Below are 18690 nucleotides of genomic sequence, written 5' to 3'. Positions count from 1 at the left end.
GCATGGAGTGTGTCCTACTGAATACTTGTCTCAAATGAGAGCAGAAGGAGTCATGAGTTATTCACGACAGAGCAGGGAGTGGTGGTGATAGCAGTGACTCCACAGCACTTGGACTGGAGCTCTGAGTCTGAAGACTGTGTGTGGTGCTTGGTCCTGCCAGTTTATTTTAATCTTACAAAGAGCCACTCAGAGCCTCTCCTGCTCATGCCCACAGCCACAAGTAGCAAGCAGGGAAGGTTGCTGGGCATGGGCATTCTCATACCCTAATTCCTAACCCAAAGGCTACCTGGAGACCAGGGAAGCTTGGAGAAAGCTTCCCCGGGGACATGCCTGACGAAGCCACTGCTGAACTCACCCATCAGGACGCTCAGCAATTTCTGCACTCTGGAGTTGACCCCCACGATTCGGTAGAGCCCCTGCTCGTTGATCCCTGAGAGGAAGAGAAATGATGATCTAATTAGGTGAACATCAGAACACAAGTCAGGCCAACAAGGCTAAATGCTCCTCAGTTTCTCCTCCGTTTTCTCTCTCCTTCTAAAAGCTGCTGTAATTAAAGTTCCCTGCCACTCAGCTCGGCTCTCAGCGAACGCGTGCGATTTGGCACAGCTGTCTAACAATTCATGGGTGAGCTGCTCCCTCCAGCCCTAGCCTGAGCCTCTCTCACCAAAGGCAGCAGATGAAGATTTTTAAAAACGCAAAATACATTAGTTTAAAGATGTAGTATTTAACCAATTCTTACATTCAAAAGTCCAAAGTGGCGTAACTTTAAAAAAAAAAATCATTCAAAGAAGATAAATAACTTTCCATCTATATTTTTTACACCCAACATAAAAAACACGGAAGGGTGAGGAGGTTTTCCATTTTAGGGAATGTTTGTCGAGACTGAGAAATCAGAAAATTCACCACCGTTAGAGCAAAGGTGTTTACTGTGACATTATCACACAAAGACAGAGCCCAAACTCAGGAACTTCCATTTGCAGAAATGTAGGGATTGGAGTGCTACCACGCCATTTACAAAAGGAAGCCATCTGAACACATGTGTGTGATGTATGAATGTATGCAGTCTATGCCTATTCGCATGGTGGGTCCACGTGTGTGTACATGCATATGTACAGACTAGAGAACAACCTGGTACTCTTCAGAATGCCATCCACCTCCTTTCACATGGATCTCCCTGGCCTAGGGGTCATTAATACGGTTTCACTGGGCAGTGACCCCAGACATCTTGTTTCTGCTTCTCCAGTAGTGACATCACAAGTGTGTGTCACCATGGCCAGCATTTTGACTTGGGTTTTGGGGAACAAACTCGAGGCCGCATGCTCTACTAATAATTTATCCCCTCAGCTCCAGGAGGGAACAAATTGGACCAAGTGATTGAAAATGGGTTTCTTGTTGGCCCAAGTTCATTACATCTGGTACCTCTCAGGAACTGCTGTGTTTCCTCTCCAGTTCCCCTGTGAACTTCTTATTGTGTGAGTCATTTCATATCACTTCTCTTAACACCTTCCAGTTCTTAGGTGTACATCACATTCAGAACTTCTTACGGCAGCCTACAAGGTTTACAAGCTACTGTTTTATAGTGAACATGACCCCAAGAAGAGTTTTAGGTGACTAGGTTTCCCTCTTGGTTTTGGCTGCTCAGATGGACTAACACACAGCCCACCTTAAGCAAGTACACTGGATTGTCTACATGCACTTCTGCCTTTGCCTGTGCTAAGTACTCTCTGTGTTCTTCTCCCCTTTCCTTGTAAGTCATTTGGAGACAGTGCCTTAATCCCTGTTCTCCCCTTTCCTGAACTGTCTTTTTAAGACAGTTCCTTACTCCCTGTTCTCTTCACCTTTCCTTGTAAGTCCTTTTGAGGCAATGCCTTACTTTGTAGCCCAGGCTAGCCTTAAACTCTCAGCTTGCTAATCTCAATTTCCTGAACAGCCAGGTAACAGACTAACACACTGATTTTATCCTTTAATACAAACAAACCTAAACACTTTAAAATTACCTTGGAAATATAAACTCTTTTAAAACGTAGGCATTACAGCTAAGGCAACAGAAAATCAAAAGAAGAGAGGACAGGATAGAGAGCCACTGCCTTCACACTGTGACCTGTGCAGAGCACGTCCTCTTTGGGATACACACAATGGGCTCAGGCAGGACAGCTATTTGTTTTAAAACTGTATTTTTCTCTTAATGGATGTAAATATGGGATAAGAAAAAAAAAACATTTCTACTTTTAGTGATTCACAAGATTTTACTGCACAAGTGAATCACTCTTGAGTTAGCCAGATTTTGAGGCATTTGATTGGTTTCTGTTTTTGCATTTTAACCACACCACTTGAGTAAACATTCTTTCAGCTCAATATAACCAACACCCTTATATTCCAGGATCAATTTCCAGTTATCTCTACTAGGCTCTTTCTGGGTATGTTTTACTTACAATTGTTGTGAACATGTCTTAATTTTTGATAAAAAAAATCATGAAGAAATAATTAAACATTAAAAAAATAAAACAACAATAACAAACCAAAAAAAAAAAAAAAACAAAAACAAGAAAACAAACCTCACACCTACAGACCTGCTTCTATACTTTAAAGTAACTTTAGGAAGAAGCCTCATAGGACACAGGCATAGAAACTCAAGATGTTCCCCAACCTGTGTGTGTGTGTGTGTGTGTGTGTGAGTGTGTATCTATGTGTCTATCTGTGTGTGTGTGTATCTATGTGTGTCTATCTGTGTTTGTATGTCTGTGTGTGTATCTATGTGTGTCTATCTGTGTTTGTGTGTCTGTGTGTGTGTCTGTGTGTTTGTATGGGTGTGTGTCTGTGTATTTGTGTGTGTAGGTGTCTGTATGTGTGTCTCTGTGTTTGTATGGGTGTGTGTCTGTGTATATCCCTCTCCCTTTCTATTTCACCACTAGTAAGATTCTAACTCTGCTTTAAATGTCAGACCCACAGACTCTAAGACGATCCCTGGAGAGGGGTCTATGAATGAGATGGGAAAGAGCCTTAGTTGTCCTTGTCACTGACACTGTGCATCTGGTTCCCTCAGGAATGTTAAACTGCAGTGGTATCAGCAGAACCTGCAGCACGATCCAGAGTCACAGATATTCTCACAGCTCCTTCCACTGTGACAGAGTGATTGCAATGGTGAGCTTCCTAGATCATACCTGCTATGAGAGCCGCCACTCTATGCTCTGAAGGAAGTGGTCAACACAGAAGCAGATCTGCTACCCTACTGCCACTACATTTTCAATTATTTTAGTAATAACTGACGTATTTAGTAATAACTGGTTCCCATAAGCCTGAGAATTCTATCAGTATTTTCATGATCAACCAGAGACCTGGGGGACATGAAACGGGTGGAGAACCCCTGCTTGGTACAACGTGCCCTGTAGAAACACCGACAGTGGCCGCATGACCTGCCATGAGAACAATGCGGCCTGCCCGTCTGGTGGGCTACCTTACCTCTGGTTTCCACTGCATGGATGCATTTCCTTATTATGCTGAAGCCGATGCTGTCCAACTGTGCAGCTGAAAGAACAAGAAAAGTGTAGTCAGGCCCTGCATGTGCAAATCAGCTTATTGTAAGGCTTACACACTGAAAGCAAGGCACATGGTGTGGTGAGTGTGCATGTGTGTGAAATACAGATCATTCACAAATAGGCAATACTGACAAAGAGCCTACCCTTGGCCAGATACATGCCAAGTATCTTTGGCAATACCCTAAAGTTTCTAACAAGAAATGGAAATACATAGTAATAGACTCCTTCCGGTTGGAGTCACAGGAATAACTGCTTAGAGTCAGCTACTTATGGCGAATGTGAAGTGCTCTGAAGACAACGGATAAGTGCTCTACCTAGATTAGGTCTTGTAATGCCAGCAAACTCTCTTGAATGGTAGTGTTATTGGCCCACATTACAGATGAAATAACTGAGGCTTGGGAAAGCTAAATTATGACCTAAGTTGCCAAGTTAACATGTAGAGACTTGCTCCACGGGCTAGATCACCAAATTGCTTTAAATGTAACTTTGAATTAAAAAACAATTCTGTTCTGGTGACTAGAAAAAGCAGAATATCGAGGGGAAAATGAAGGAAAGAAAAGTAACTCAGCTTTGAACACTGAAACAGCAGGGAACAAAGCTACATAAGCTAGACCCAGAAGCAGAAGAGCCTCACTCTGTATAGCACATCAGTGGGGGTCAAAGGGTTTTCCATCTGTTCCGGTACCTTCCAGTGCCACTCGGAAAACGAAACTACCCACAAGGACAATGTTTCCCAGGGGAAACTAGTTTCTAGGAAGGAATAAAGAGGCCAGACATCCAAAATCTCAACCCCAAGCTTTGGTTATCCACCAATACAATGTGCATAGCTTGCAGGGGTGAGTCAGTGTGAGCACCTGAGACTTGCAGGGGTGAGTCAGTGTGAGCACCTGAGACTTGCAGGGGTGAGTCAGTGTGAGCATCTGAGACTTGCAGGGGTGAGATAGTGTGAGCACCTGAGACTCGCAGGGGTGAGATAATGTGAGCACCTGAGACTCGCAGGGGTGAGTCAGCGTGAGCACCTGAGACTTGCAGGGGTGAGTCAGTGTGAGCACCTGAGACTTGCAGGGGTGAGTCAGTGTGAGCACCTGAGACTTGCAGGAGTGAGTCAGTGTGAGCACCTGAGACTTGCAGGGGTGAGTCAGTGTGAGTACCTGAGACTTGCAGGAGTAAGTCAGTGTGAGTACCTGGCACATCCTGTGGACACCAGTTAGTGTCTCTTCATTACAGCCATCTGGGTGGACGCAGAGCTTTCTTGCTGTGGTTTTGCTCTGCATCAGATGACTAAGGACACTGGGCATCTTTTCTTGTGTAGGGGATGTATTCTCATTCATGAAGTGCTCAGAATGAAGCCATGTGTCATGAGGGAATTATCTTTTTGTGCTTAAGACACTTTCCAATATATGTATAACTGTCACTGTGGAGTCCATGGAACCCTTTACTTTATTTTTAGAGAAGTGCTTCAGAGTATATTTTCAAAGACATGTATAAGGGAAGGTGCTGATGCTAAGATCTAGTTCCCTAATTGGTTCTTGATTTTTCAATAAAGAAAGCCAAAAGCCAACTGCTGGGCAGAAGGTACAGGTGGGACTTATGAGGACCAAGAGGAAAAGGAGATGCAAGAAAAGAGAGAGGGGTTTTTCTGCCATGTTTGGAGGAAAGAGAAAACAGCAGACATATAAGGTCCCGGGGCAACTAGGGCCTACAGCCTTCGCTACTGGCAGGGGACAAGAATGTTGGTGGGAGCTAGCTGACATAAGCCACTAAGTTTAGGGTGGGGGAAGAGATGAAGGTAATAAATTGATAAAGGACACACATGTCCAGGCAGGAGGTCTCTTCGCCTAGCAACTGTGCCTAGAGGCAAGCTGTAAAGGTAACAGCAATATGTATGGCCTTTACCCAAGGATTCAGGGGACTCGAGAGTGGGCTAACAACATGACCCTCCAGGAGCAAAGGCGGGTAGGGAAGAGAAGTCGACTCAATGTTGGCAGAGCCTGGGAAATAAAATGGGAGGAACGAAAGGGAGTTGGGAGGGCTGGTAACTTGATTACAGCTCCCAGGCTAAGGTAGAATGTGGTTATAAAACTACATGGTGGTCAGAATTCTGCAGAAAAGAATCACTATTGTACACTGAATTCTGGGATCTGTTGAGACAGACTCTGAACTTCAATGTTTTAAGAGAAGCTTTGTGAACACTGTTTCCTTCTAAACATAGATGAACTTCGTCTTGGACAGAAACCACTTCCTTACCCCAGAAACATCAACAAAAGTTTTGGAACACTGGAAAGAACTTGGCAACTGAGAGAGAAAGTCCCAGTACTTGGATGACCTACCAGGTCAACTAGGAAGTGAGAGTCATTTCTAGGCAAGTGGTACATAGAAGAAAAAAATGCAAAGGAACTTTCCAAATGTCCAAAAATAAATAAATTTTACCAATTTACATTAACTGTAATTTTTTAATGTCAAAGACCCCACTTAATGCTCAGATTGTTTTCCCCATGCTGGTGCAATTTCTCTATTTTATTAAAAGCAAGCAAACCCCCTTCATACTGATATTAAACGAAAAAGCCTTACAGTTCACACAGAAATGCTCTATTTATCAGTGTATCTTAATTGTCAAGTGTACATGACATTTATCTGCTGCAGAGCCAAACAGGAGTTCGGGATAACTCTGCTAAGCCTAGTTTATTGGACTTGTATATTGAGTTGACTACCTAGTTTTGTAAACAGACAAAATCTTGTTAAGAAAAGGAACCCACATCAAACAAGATTCCCAAGAACTTATAAAATATAGTTTAGTGATGATATTCTGAATGGGTAGACCAGAACTGAAACACACTACTGCACTGCCACATGCTGATCTTTTCCCTCTGCCCTTTGTCCTCTGTCTCTCTTATACACACACACACACACACACACACACACACACACACACACACACACACACATATGCAGTTTGACTTCTACTCTCATCAGTTTGAATCTCCTTTTGACATCATGACTGGATCACTAATAATTAACAGCTCCATATTGTATCACTTAGCCTAAATGTCACTGATCTTACGGGGGCTCTGTTGTATATACAAACAGAACATTAGTTCTACTTGGGCCCAACTGGGTTCATAATTTTAGCAATTGAGATCTACTCTGCAAAGTGAATTCCCACTAAAAGGTCTGGAACACTATCACCATGGAGCAGAGTTTGACTGAGAAAGTAGCCTGCCAGATGGATGCGGCTGTCCTTAATCCCCTTGAGCAGGTGATTCAGCCCATTCACTGAGCCAAGGCTCAGAAAAGGTCGGGGATTTATTTGCAATTTCTGTATCCTTATAATCTCCAGAAATAATCTCTCATTAAATATCTACTAGGTTTGTATTATTCCCTTAATTTGACTTGCAATGAGTTGATGTAGAAGCTGTGGCTCCTGGGCTCAGCATCCTGTGATGCAGTTCAAACTTGGCTTCTCATCCTCCCTCTGACTCAAGTTCCCTGGGCCCAGGTTTACATCAGCAGCCCTAATTAATGTTGGCAGAGTGCACACAGGAGACACAGGCTGATCTCCCAAGTTAGAAAGGTGCCGCCACCCAAACTTCCATCACAACCTCTGAAGGCTTGTACCTTTCTCTCCTTTTCAGAGAATAGAAAGGGCCAGGATCACATAACTCCATTCTACAGAAGCTCTGAAAGAATATGGGAAAACAGGAGGGTTGGGTACATGCTGGGCCAAGTCGGCGCATCTTAGGGCAAACCCAGAGCAGTACCAAGCAGTGGTGTGGGTTTGGGTAACTGCCAATGTGAACTCCAGGAGGAAGAGGATGTGATGATATGATGGTGATAAGAAGATGATGGTACCACCATCGGGTCTTTTTCTTGCCTAAAAGATCAGACAGAAAGGCAAGGTTCTACCATAACTACCACTGTTATACTGTAAATAAAAAACAAAAAAGCAAACAAACAAACAAAACAAAACATAAAAACAAAAACCACTGATATAAATTTCTGGTACCTCACCTGAGACAACTTCCTCTCATCTTTAAAAGAACTCTGTAGGTGGTAGTGGTGGAGATGACAGTAGTGGTGGTGTGTGAATGTATCTGATTGTATGTGACAACTCTAACAAAACTATGAGCATCTCTCCTCCTTTCCACCTTTTATACACATCCAAACAACTGCCAACTTTCCATCATTCTCACTTAAAGTCTCTCCATTTTGTCTAGCTCCCACTCTTACCACTGCCTTGGTTCCAATGCAACGAAAAGGGATATTAGGTTAAAACACTTTGTAAACAAGATGGCTTGCCAAGGAGTGCATGATACTCAAGCTGACCTGGTTAGAAGGAGAACAAAGGCACTCTCCTTGATCTCCTGTCTTCTATGAAAGAACCCCAAGGAACATGCTCAAGGTATTGTTGCCCTTCCTACTAGTAAACTTATCAACTTTGAGTAGTTGCATCTCTGCGTATATTCTAACATCTAATTCAACAAACAGAATAAACTGTAGGAAAGAACAAGTTCAAAGAAAGCCTTTGCCTATTAGAAGACCAAACCATGCCACACCAGGGGTGACTGAGATGAGAAGAAATGGTAGCCCAAGACTTCTAAGTTCAGACACAAGAGGCAGCCCTCTGAGGCTGCCATACAGACTGACAGAGTGTTCTCCGCTCTGGTGGAGGTATTTCAATTCTGCTTTGTTAAGGGCAGAAATAAAACTTGACTACTTATTTACTGTGCCTGTGTCCTGATGTGAATTCTTCTACTTTGGAAGCCAAAGAATTGAAACTATTGCTGTGCTGTGTCCAAAGAGAGCCTCCAGGAGGAGAGAGCATCCCTTCTCATCCACAGCAACCTTACTTCCCTTATCTGTGCTGCCAGGGTGCTTACAGTGACTTCTGAGCTAACCTCTTCGTATTTCTTCTCACTTCCTCCTATCTTTCCACTACCTTGCTGTCCTTATTTGTAAAAACAAAAACAATCCCACTAAGATCAGGGACATGACAAGGCTGCCCACTCTCTCCCTATTTATTCAATATAGTACTTGAAGATCTAACTAGAGCAGTAAGACAACTAAAGGAGATCATGAGGATAGAAACTGAAAAGAAAGAAGTCAAAGTATCACTATTTGCAGATGACATAATAATATACTTAAGTGACCCCAAAAATTCTACCAGAATTCCTACAGCTGATAAGCATGTTCAATAAAGTGGCTGGATACAAAATCAACTCAAAGAAATCAATAGTTCTCTTTTATACAAATGATAAACAGAATTAGAAAGAAATAAGGGAAGCAATACTCTTTACAATAGCCAGGAATAATATAAAATACCCTGGTGTAACTCTAGCCAAGCAAGTGGAAGACTTCTATGTCAAGAACTTCAATTCTCTGAAGAAAGAAACTGCGGAAGATCTCAGAATATGGAAAGATCTCCCATGCTCACAGATCAGTAGGATTAACGTGGTGAAAATGAATAGACATCTTAACCAAAATCATTCTACAGAGTCAATGTAACTCCATCAAAATTCTAACTCAGTTCTCTGCAGACTTTGAAAGAACAGTTCTTAACTTCACATGGAAAACCGGAAAAAAAAAAAAAAAACCCTAGATAGCTAAAACAATTCTGAACAATAAAAGAACTCCAAAAGGTATTACCATCCCTGACCTCAAGCAATACTACAGAGCAATGTAATGAAAACTGCATGGTATTGGTACAGAGATAGACAGGTTGGCCAACGGAATCAAATTGAAGACCCCAAAATAAACCCACATACCTGTGGACAAGTGGTTTTTGACAAAAGAAGGAAAAAACTGGAAAAAGGAAAGCATTTTCAACAATGGTGCTGGTCTGAGTGGATGTCTACATGCAGAATGCAAATAGATGATCTCTTGCTTCAGGTGTCTGTTTCAGGCTGAAGAGGAAGTGTGTCCAGGAAAGAGCTGTGACTGTAGCAGTCAGCACAGCGGCTGAGTCCAGCACAGCACAGCCCAGAGACCCTGTGAAAGCCCAGAATGCCTATAAAGTGGGCTTGGATATCTTCAGGAGGAAGGTTTAAAGGTTGATGGCGCTGAAATGCACATAATGGCAAGCAGCTGCTCTGGTATCTCAATTTGGATTCCTAGATTAACTTGGATTCACTTGGCAACAGAAATTAAGGATGAAATACAAGAAGTAAAATATTTAACATTCAGGAGAGAACACCAGGTTGATATCAATCAATCACATTTCCTGTCTGGACCTTCATGCAATAAATCATGGTTGTATGAAAAATGAGAGTTGCATTGTTTAATGGATTCTTGTGGAGATTCCTCATGTGTGTGAAGACATATTGCTCTGCAGTGATTAGAAGTGCTATATCAAGTTCTCTAGCTATGCCTGGGTCATTGCCTGCTCTCTCATCTTCTGTGATCAGCATGGCAGTGGTGAGTTCAGCCGCTGACCAGCAGTCTGTTCTGCTTACAACAACACCCTTTCTGGAAAGCTAGATATCATCTGGACAGAACTCAGTCTATCAGAGGAGTACAAAGTAATGGTATTGACAGGGTTTAGATTAGAGGTTATTTTGGACATTAGCTCCTGGGCATTGGCCTTCTGGACATAGCAGGTACACCAGGAACGTGTCTATCAAGAATATAATTTCAGCAAAGCTGAGAACCACTTAAAACAGATGGAGAATATATATATATATAATACAGAGCAAGAATGTAGAACTGATCCCTGTGAAAGGGGAGGTTACCTCCATGAAGAAAGTTCTAGAAGAATACAAGAAACAAATTGGCAATATCTCTGAGAAACTTATGGAGTGCAATCACCAGTACCAAAAGCCCCAAGGTCTTTATGATAGCCTCAGGCTCAGGAATATCACTATTGCTAGCCAAGAAGGCTCCCTGGAACCAGCTATGATCCCACAGTCTGGAGTCTTTGGCTTTCAATCAAAGTTTGTGGAGATGAAGATGTTCAGTTCAGACCATTTTGTGTGTGTGTGTGTGTGTGTGTGTGTGTGTGTGTGTGTTCTCCCACAGTACCTGAAACCATTAAAAACTTCTTTAGTTTTGTGTCTCAAAGCCATGAAGCAGAGCAGCAAGTCTGTAGCCGGGCCTTTAAAGCAAAACGAGTTTAGCTCATCTTTGACTTCAAGACTTTTCCTGCATCCCTGAGTTCTCTTTACATTTTGACCTTAGAAGTTGGCTTGCAGTAATGTGTATGGCTTCCTGTTTGCTTTCTTCACTGTTTGCTTAGGGCATGAGCATTTCTTGAATCTCAGTCTCTACGTTTGAGATTGCTCACACAATCACACTGTTGCACAGATCCTGTTTCAGACCAAGCTGTGTTTATGCTTATGTAAGCACCAGTGTTATATTTACATGGTGCTTTGGATTCTAGTATGTAAATTTTAAATATGTGCATTGAGTTTTCTCTGCTGGTACAAGGTCTTGGAAAATGATGGCCAAAAATGATGGTCCTGGAAAATGGTGGCTTGCTATAACATGTATTTTCATTTCTGCTACTTTGTTTTTGAGGTGTGCTTATGCTGATGAATAAAAAGTGCAATTTGATGCATATGTGTTCTGTTTCTACTTAAAAATAATTTATACTGATAAAGTTATCTGTTGATTTCATTGGTGTTTGTTTTAAAATAAAAATGCTTTACCTTTAAAAAGTAATGCAAATAAATCCATATCTATCACCCTACACAACACTTAAGTCCAAGTGGATCAAAAACCTCAACATAAAACTCAATACACTAAATGCAATCCAGAAAATGGAAATAGCCTTGAACACATTAGTATAGGAGACAACTTCCTGAACAGAACACCAATGGCTCAGGCTCTAAAATCAACAATTAATAAATGGGACCCCATGAAACTGAAAAGCTTCTGTAAGGCAAAGAACACTCAATAGGACAAAACATCAGCCTACAGGTTGGAAAACAATCTTCCCCAACCTTATGTCTGATTAAAGAGAGAAAGTTAATATTGAAAATATATAAAGAACTCAAGATATTAGACACCAACAATCCAAACAACCCAATTAAAAAATAAAATACAGAGCTAAACAGAGAATTCTCAGCCGAAGAATCTCGAATGGCCAAGAAAGCACTTTAAAGAAATGATCAAACTCCTTAGTCATCTGGGAAATGCAAATCAAATGACCCTGAGGCTCTATCTCATACCCATCAGAATAGGCTGGTTGTGGTCAGAAACTGAAGGGACAACACATATTGTTAGTAAAGATGTGGATCAAGGGAACTTGCCACCATTGCTGAGCAAAGTTGTACAACCACTTTGGAAATCAAGTTGGCAGTTTCTCAGAAAACTGATAATAATTCTACCTAAAGACCTAGCTATACCACTCCTGGGAATATACCCAAAAGATGCCCCATTATACCAAAGGAACATGCTCAACAATGTTTATAGCAGTTTCATTTATAATAGCCAAAAACTGGAAACAACCTAGAGATCCCTCAACTAAATAGTAGATAAGGAAAATGTGGTACAACTATACAATGGAATATTACTATTCAACTATTAAAGGCAAAAACATCATGAATGGATGAAAATATTGATACTTGAAAATATCATTCTGAGTGAGGTAAGCCAGAACCAAAAGGACATGCATTGTATAAGCATGTATGAGCCATAAAATACAGGATATCCACGCTATAATCCACAGACCCGAACACGCTAAGGAAGAAGGAAGACCCAAGCATGGATGCTTCAATTTCACTTAGAAGCAGGAATAAAACAGTCATAGAACTCAGGGGTAGGGAGGGAACTGGGTAGGAGGAGCATGAGGTGGTAGATGGGGAAGAGATGAGGAAGTGTTGAGAGAGACAAGAGAAAGGGCTAAAGAGTTCTGAGAATGAATGGAAATCTGCAGTCCGAAAGGACCTTAGCTGAGACTCATAGCTATGAGATATGGAACCTAAAGAGGTCACTTCCTGTAGCAGAAACCCACCCACAAAACTTGCAACCCAAAATGCACTCTGTCTTCAAGAAATGTAGGGACAAAGATGGATCTGTGGCTGAGGCCAAGCAATAACCAGCCCAACTGGAGACCCATCCATGGCAAAGCACCAATAACTGACACTATTAATGATACTCTGTTATGTTTGCAGACTGAAGCCTAGTGAAACTGTACTGAGAGACTCCACTCAACAGCTAACTGAAATAGATGCAGATACTCACAGCCAAACACTGGACAAAGTTCTGGAAGTCCTATAAAAAACCTATCCCTACCCACGCTGCCCCTCCCTCCACCCCCACCCCTGTCCAGACATATATAGCAGATGCAGCTAGGTCTTCATGTGGGTCCCCCAACAACTGGAGCAGAGGCTGTCCCTAAAGCTGTTGCCTGTCTGTAAAAACCATTCCCCTGCTTTGTCTGGCCCCAGTGGGAGAACATGAGCCTAGCCTTGCAGAGACTTGATGTGCCAGGGTGTGAGACATTTGGGGGGGAGGGTTACCCTCTCAGAAGAGAAGGGGAGGAGGTAATGGAGGGAGGGATTCTGGAAGGGTGGGGACCAGGAGAGAAACCCGTGAGAGGGGTGTAAAGTGAATTAAAAAACCAAAAACAAACAAGAACAACAAAATCCATCAGTGGCTCACTCCTTCAACCTAGCTTTCGCTTTCTAACCCTGGCTTGTCCAACTGATGCTAAAACAAATGATATTCATGATTTCTCTAAAAGGAAGCACATGGTCTCTATACTATACTTATTCGTACTGAGCCAAGCTGTCCCCTGGGTTTGATGCCACAAACCTTTACCCCAACAACTCAACTCTGTGCACAAGCATGGTTGTCCCTCTATGAGACAGACCTGTTGTTTTAAGCTTTTCAACAACAACAAAAGCAACAACAGTCTTTGGCCTATTTCTTACATTAAGGAACTGCTTTCACTCTCTTCCTTACGCTTCAGTGATGCTGAAACTATTAGTTTATTTACTCAACCTGCAGTGTCAGTGTTGTCCAGGAGGTAACCCAAATCCTGAACATGAAGCAACAGAGCCTGGTGGCCCAGCCCTAGCTTGCTTCCTTCCCCAGCCTCCTGGGATGACACTCCCCCAGCTCTCAGCACCTCACCACACTGGCTTTCTTTGAGCATCTAATTAACCACATTCTCCACCCCTTGCATAAGCAATGAGTCTAACCTTATCCGCTTGGCCTATTTAATACAGAGCTCTCTTTAAGTATAAATTTCTCAAAAAGTCTCCTTCATCTTCTCTCCTAGCTTAATACCCCATGTCTTATCAACCTCTTTCAGAATAGACAGCACAGCTGTCAAGCTTTTAAGTGTGTGACTCTGTGAAAAATAATGACAAGTACCGAATTAAAATATACAGTCATGAAGACAATGGCTCATAAGTACCTCTGCTTACTAATTTCATTCCCTGCTATATCTCTTTCTCTTTTTGTGGCAATGTCAAGAGAAGTAGGGTACACGTGTGACACAAATCCTGAGCCCTCTCCTGTACATTGTATGTTGTTAAGTGAGAGAAGCCTTTGGAAAACAGTCAGGACCTTAAACTATCATGGCCACACACACACACACACACACACACACTAGCTCAACCAATTGCTGGCATCTGCACTACTACCTTCCCTGTGGGATATGAAGGATCTAATAATTCTGGGTCTTAATGTATAAGATGAGCTTCTGCCAATATTGGATATGAAATGACTCCAAAATATTCACAAATATTCCTTAGAGCTATGTACCTACATAATGATTGTTAGAATCATTTGATCTAGCTGCTGCAGAGCACAGGTAAGGGCTGCACATCATCTGCTATGGGAGAGAGTTTCTCAGGACAGAGCCACTGAAAGAACAAGGCCCCAGCATCATCAGCACCATTATCTCCTGCCAGCAGATCGGGCATCCTGAGAGTATCTTAGTCTACTGTCCTACATCCTGTTATTAAGGCCTTAGATGTTTTGCGCTGACTTCAGAACCAATAAAAACATCCATGAAGACAGAAGTATTTCAAACTTCCAGAACCAAATGCCTCTGCCTATCAAGACCCTTTCATTTTTCAAACCTGCCTGCTAGTTCCAGATGCCCCAGAAACTTTGTGTTTTTGTTTTTTGTCACGATAAATTCTGAGAAAGCAAAGATGAAGAAACCCACTGAGATGGACAGACTTTATCCATCTACCTTTCTCACATTTAAGATGAAGGTTTAGGAAAGCCACATGAAGCAATGCCTGGGAAGACACTCTAAGGAACTTGAGAGGTAGCCAATAATCTTAGGATACTAAGGATGCTACTGATAATAGTATCAGCAAACAGTGATGGTTACTGACAGTGTCTACCACTAGCTACTACTAGGCAAAAGATATCGATCCCAATTGTATTTAATTCATCTGAAGAGTCAAGATGTATGTACTGAAGCCAGTCCCTTATATAAATAACTGAGGCCTGGAGTTCTCCAAGGTCAGATCTTATTACAGCAATGCCACTAGGATTTCAGAGTTCTTATACATGACTCCACACTACCCCAATGGAAACCTTACAGCCTCTGCTAACCCTTACACACACATGCACACACACCTCACACCACCCCACACAGTAAGTGCAATCTGAAATCTTTGTTCAGTTTACTGAGTGACCATACTTGATGAATTACTTGAGTGACATTGAGTACTAGATAGGAGTCTCAGACATCTGTAAATGAGATCAATAATACCACCTCCCTTATGATAACTGTCAAGTGACATAGTGTGTGTTAAACACTCAGCACATTGTACTATGTGTAGGATGAACTCAATAGGTATTTAGTATAATAATGACAAGCCTGGACTTGGTGACAGTATGGTCAATCTTTCAACTTTGGTCTCAGCTCCCACTTGATTAGGTGTTAGAAAAGTACCCAGAGCCCTATACCATACAGCCCGGAAGCCCAATCTTGGGTGTCAGGAGATAGTTCTTATCAGTCTGTCAGTACAGAGCCTACATCACAAGGGAAAGGCAAACATTAGGCCATGGCAAAATTACATGCTGGCTGCTTCTGTCACTCTAAAGCTAAGAAAGGATTTCTGAAATGTCTCCCAGTATAAGCAAAAAGCTTTTGACTGCCTGGGCAAGTTCAAGGAGCCCCATTGCCAACACTGTCCTTGGAAAATGGTCTCGTCACACACAACAGCTGGGAACTGAAAGTATCTGAGGAGTATTTACCCTCTCTCCAGACTCTTGCCTGTAGCTAAGGCACGCTAGAGTTGAGACATCACTACTTTACTAAATATAATTCTAGCTCGGAGCAGCCACAGCAACCATGTCACGGGCAGGATTCCTAGCAAAAGGCAAAGTGGAGAAAGCCAGCACCTGCACTGCCTCTTGTCTGACTCTAACCAGGCAGTATGGAGAAGAATCTGCCGTGGGCCATCCCTGGCAGGCAGGATGGAAAGCTGGAGGGAAGGTACACTCAGCTGATTGCCTCGTGGACCAGTGCACAGGAGGCCAGGCATTGTGCCCTTTAATGTGTCTGCTCCTCGGGTTTAAAAGGGGAAATGTTCTATTTATAAGCTACCCAACAGGGGAGACCTGGCAGCTTTGGGATGACTCTGACCCCAAAGGGATCCTGGTTACCAGTGGTTGCCTCTTCCTGCCTCTCTTCTGTAGCTGTAGGGCCAAAGGCAACTGGAAGCAAGGGGGACAGCTCTTTACTGTTTCCATGAGAATGTGGACCTTTGATAATGAAGGCTGACAGTTTTAAAACCCTCTTAAAAACGTGGCCATGCTAACCCACTGATCTCTTTTCTGTCTGGCAGAGCATGGGGAGCCAAGGTTCAGAGAGGAAGAGAATTAAGAATCAGAGGAACAAAACTAGGCTAACACAGAACCATGGTAATGCATTTCTGCCCATTTCCTCTCCTGATCGTCAGTCTTGCCTCATAAATCAATATGAGACTTAATAAAGTGCCACCCGGCACTCTGGTTTTAGTGACAGTCTTAAGAAGAAGAATGCAAACAACAGAGACAACAGGAAATGACTCTGCTTGCTACAAAGTCTCTGTGGGATGCCAGGGTACCATGGTAAAGACCCTACCCTAAGACTTCAGAGCCATCATGTGGCCCTGGCTCACCTAGCACTGAGCACAGGTATATGAGGAATGAACGATGCTAATGGTTCTAATATGGAGATCCATGCAGTGTTTCCACACAGTGGCAAAATAAATTTGACAGATTAGTGGTGGTTCTCAACTGTCCCTATGCTGTGACCCTTTAGTACAGTTCCTCACTTTGTGGCGAATCCCAACCATAACAATTTTCTGTTGCTGCTTCATAACTGTAATTTCGCAGCTGTCATGGATCACAATATAAATATGTGTGTCTGCCAGTGGTCTCTGGCAACCCCTGTGAAAAGGTTGTTTGACCTTCAAGGTGTCATGACCCACAGGTTGAGAACCACTGGGGTTAGATGTTAAAGACTGCTAAAAGAATTCCTTCTAGTCTCCCGTATCTGGCTATACCATACCAAGTAAGTATTAAAAACAGCTATTTAGAGCATTTTGCTGTATTTCTTCAATATTGTGCTGCAACTTCATATTATTATGGAGAGCCAGTTGCAGGGAAGGAGTGATTTAGACTTTGAGCACAGATCGTCTACTGCTTGCCCTTCTTGAGTAGCAGAGAGACGTCTGTTGTCTTTGCTGTTCTGCTGATTGCACAGACAGCCTTGCACAGGCTTCACGAGCCCTCTGCTAATGAGCCACAGCTTTGCTGGGAAGTCTGCACTTTCTAAATCTAGATGTAATCCCATCTGATGCTGGTTTCCAAATCCATCAGTTTGGGGCATTTTACACAAAGGGTACACTTGTTGATGACATGCACATTATACACGCCCCTTCCCTGACAGAGATGCACCATCTGTCTATTTCTCTTGGTGCTCCCAGCCCCTGCTGCACATCTGCACATCAGAACAACACTTAAATGTACAGCTATCTATTCAGGCGGAAGATGTTCTCACCCCAAGCTCACGGTTCTCAACAACATCTTCCCTTGTGTACTCAAGTCGGGTATTTGCTGGATGAGAACCTTCAGGAAGCCCGAACTCCTAACGTATCAGTGAGTGAGAAGTTGAGACAGGAGTGAAAGGGACATTTTAAACAAGAGTGGGAGGCGGAGTGAACTGCCCTCAGGATATTCTTATAAGCCGGATGCTCAGCCATGTGGCTGTGCTCTGACAATGCCCATGAGGAGGCAAGCCTGCAGCAATAAGGAAGTGTGGTATTAAACACAACCTGGTTAGCCTATTGATTTGGGTTGAGTCTCACATAGAGGGAGATGGCACTATTTACAACCAGAAACCGGGCCTTCTCTGCCCCACTGATTGGTTTTCAGCCTTTAAATGACTACAGAGGCAGAGGGGAGCTGAGACTGTTTGTTTGTTTGTTGATTTTTATCTTTTTTCTTTTAAGTGAACCTTTGAGGGAGTAAACAGGTAAAGAAGTTTATTATTTAAAACTTGCATCCTAAATGTCTTAGAGTCTCTCACTGGATTGATGTGGCTTCTCCAATATGTGTGGGGGCTCAGTGGGGAAAAGAGCCTAGGCTGAGAACATGCCTTCCTGGTTTCTCTTTCTACTTCTGACCTGAGCTGATTTCAACTCTCTGAAGCTTTGGAGAATAAATCTCACACCTGTAGCCAAAGGTCAGGTGAAGAACAAGAGCAACCAAGCATCAAGGTGGCAGAGGAGCTGGGAAAGTGGTAAGGACAGACATGGCCTAGTGCAGAGCCCTCCCTCTTGTGATAGCAGAGAGAAGACCCTGAGACTGGGCGGTTGCACTGGGAGCGAGGAGCTCTGGAGGAGCAGGAAATCAAGTTCTTCTTCGCCAGCTATAATTTCACTCTCCCTTTTCCCTTTTCTATTCAGTCAGAATTGACTACCTGGAGGGCTCCGAGCTTCTGACACTCTTCAAACAAACAAAGGAAGGTCCTCTGTTCACAAGACAACTGATACATGATGAACAACAAAAAGAGAAAGTTGTCTTATGTCTTTAATATTTCAGGAAAATTCTAACCAAGAACACACAAGGCCTCTAGGCAGAGAACTCAAACCAAAATAAAAGGATGTTTGTCTGAAAAAACAGACATTCAAAGTTCTTGGAGAAGAGAATGAGATTACAGATAAAAGCGCTGATTTTCCTTAAAAAAAAATCAATCTAT

General features: G+C 42.7%; 1 protein-coding gene and 1 pseudogene across 4 annotated transcripts in view; one reads left to right on the top strand and one right to left on the bottom strand.

Annotated features, from left to right (window-relative positions):
• Positions 1-18690, bottom strand: part of ARHGAP26 (Rho GTPase activating protein 26) — a gene marked incomplete at its 5' end in the record, with an annotated part of 370628 nt that overhangs the window by 145244 nt on the left and 206694 nt on the right. For all 3 annotated transcript variants that reach the window (XM_080920301.1, XM_080920302.1, XM_080920303.1), the window contains 2 exons: positions 356-430; positions 3460-3525. In XM_080920301.1, coding sequence (XP_080776427.1) covers positions 356-430; positions 3460-3525 — 141 coding nt within the window. The remainder of the gene's footprint in view (positions 1-355; positions 431-3459; positions 3526-18690) is intronic.
• LOC308423704 (E3 ubiquitin-protein ligase CCNB1IP1-like) lies at positions 6724-10645 on the top strand (annotated as a pseudogene). The gene is made up of 2 exons: positions 6724-6792; positions 9830-10645. The product of its transcript is annotated as an E3 ubiquitin-protein ligase CCNB1IP1-like (transcript).

This window comes from Micromys minutus (genome assembly GCF_963924665.1).
Source record: "Micromys minutus genome assembly, chromosome: 8".
Classification (NCBI taxonomy): Eukaryota; Metazoa; Chordata; class Mammalia; order Rodentia; family Muridae; genus Micromys; species Micromys minutus.
This window is presented reverse-complemented; position numbering and strand designations above follow the sequence as displayed.